General features: G+C 46.8%; 1 protein-coding gene across 1 annotated transcript; it reads left to right on the top strand.

Annotated features, from left to right (window-relative positions):
* Positions 1 to 151: 151 nt before the first annotated feature.
* On the top strand, positions 152 to 654 carry LOC104948345 (echinoderm microtubule-associated protein-like 6; the record flags this gene model as incomplete). Its single annotated transcript, XM_010774539.1, has 2 exons — positions 152 to 337; positions 475 to 654. Coding segments are annotated over 2 exons (366 nt in total), but the record flags the coding sequence as incomplete, so codon positions are not given.
* Between the last annotated feature and the right edge of the window lie 261 nt (positions 655 to 915).

Genomic DNA, 915 nt, shown 5'->3' on the forward strand with positions numbered 1-915 from the left:
ATAAACGTGGTTCTGTCTGTAGTTCTGGACCCTGTGTGGGAATATAAACGTGGTTCTGTCTGTAGTTCTGGACCCTGTGTGGGAATATAAACGTGGTTCTGTCTGTAGTTCTGGACCCTGTGTGGGAATATAAACGTGGTTCTGTCTGTAGTTCTGGACCCTGTGTGGGAACGCTCTGACTCCTAAGAGGGGGGTCTTCGGGAAGACGGGGGACCTGCAGACCATCCTGTGCGTCTCCACGGCTAAAGAGGAGCTGACGTACTCCGGAGCGCTGAACGGAGACGTGTACGTCTGGAAGGGATTCTCATTGGTCCGCACAGTGGCAGCTGCTCACGGGGTAAGCATCTGATTGGACGTCACATTGTTTACCTGTCTCTACTCCTTTAGCTTTGTTTCATTGAGTGAATTCCACCTGATTCTGAATGTTTTGGTTGTTGTTAATGTAATCAAGTGATATACTTTGTTGTTGTTCAGGCGGGGATCTTCAGCATGCACGCCTGTGAGGAGGGGTTCGCCACCGGAGGACGAGACGGCTGCATCCGCCTGTGGGACGTCGATTTCAAACCCATCACCAAGATCGACCTGACGGAGGCGGAGCAGGGCTACAAAGGTCCGAGAGACACAGAACACAAGAGCTCATGGGTGCAGGAATGAGTCCTAAACTGACTTCAGATCAGAATACCTTTATCTGTCACACAGAGGGGAAGTTCACATTGTTAGAGCAGAAAGAGCCAAAGACAGCTTCATGTTAACTAAGAAGCATCAAAAAGTATTAAAGATTAAAAAATTATTATAATAACAAAAGTTACACAATTTACAAAATACTATATTAACGGCATATATATTTATACACATGGGTCAGCATCACTTCCTGTCCCCTGGTCTGGAGGTCAATGGTTCTCTGAATGTGTTTTT

The sequence above is a fragment of the Notothenia coriiceps genome, unplaced genomic scaffold, assembly GCF_000735185.1.
Source record: "Notothenia coriiceps isolate Sejong01 unplaced genomic scaffold, NC01 NC01_scaffold00014220, whole genome shotgun sequence".
Classification (NCBI taxonomy): Eukaryota; Metazoa; Chordata; class Actinopteri; order Perciformes; family Nototheniidae; genus Notothenia; species Notothenia coriiceps.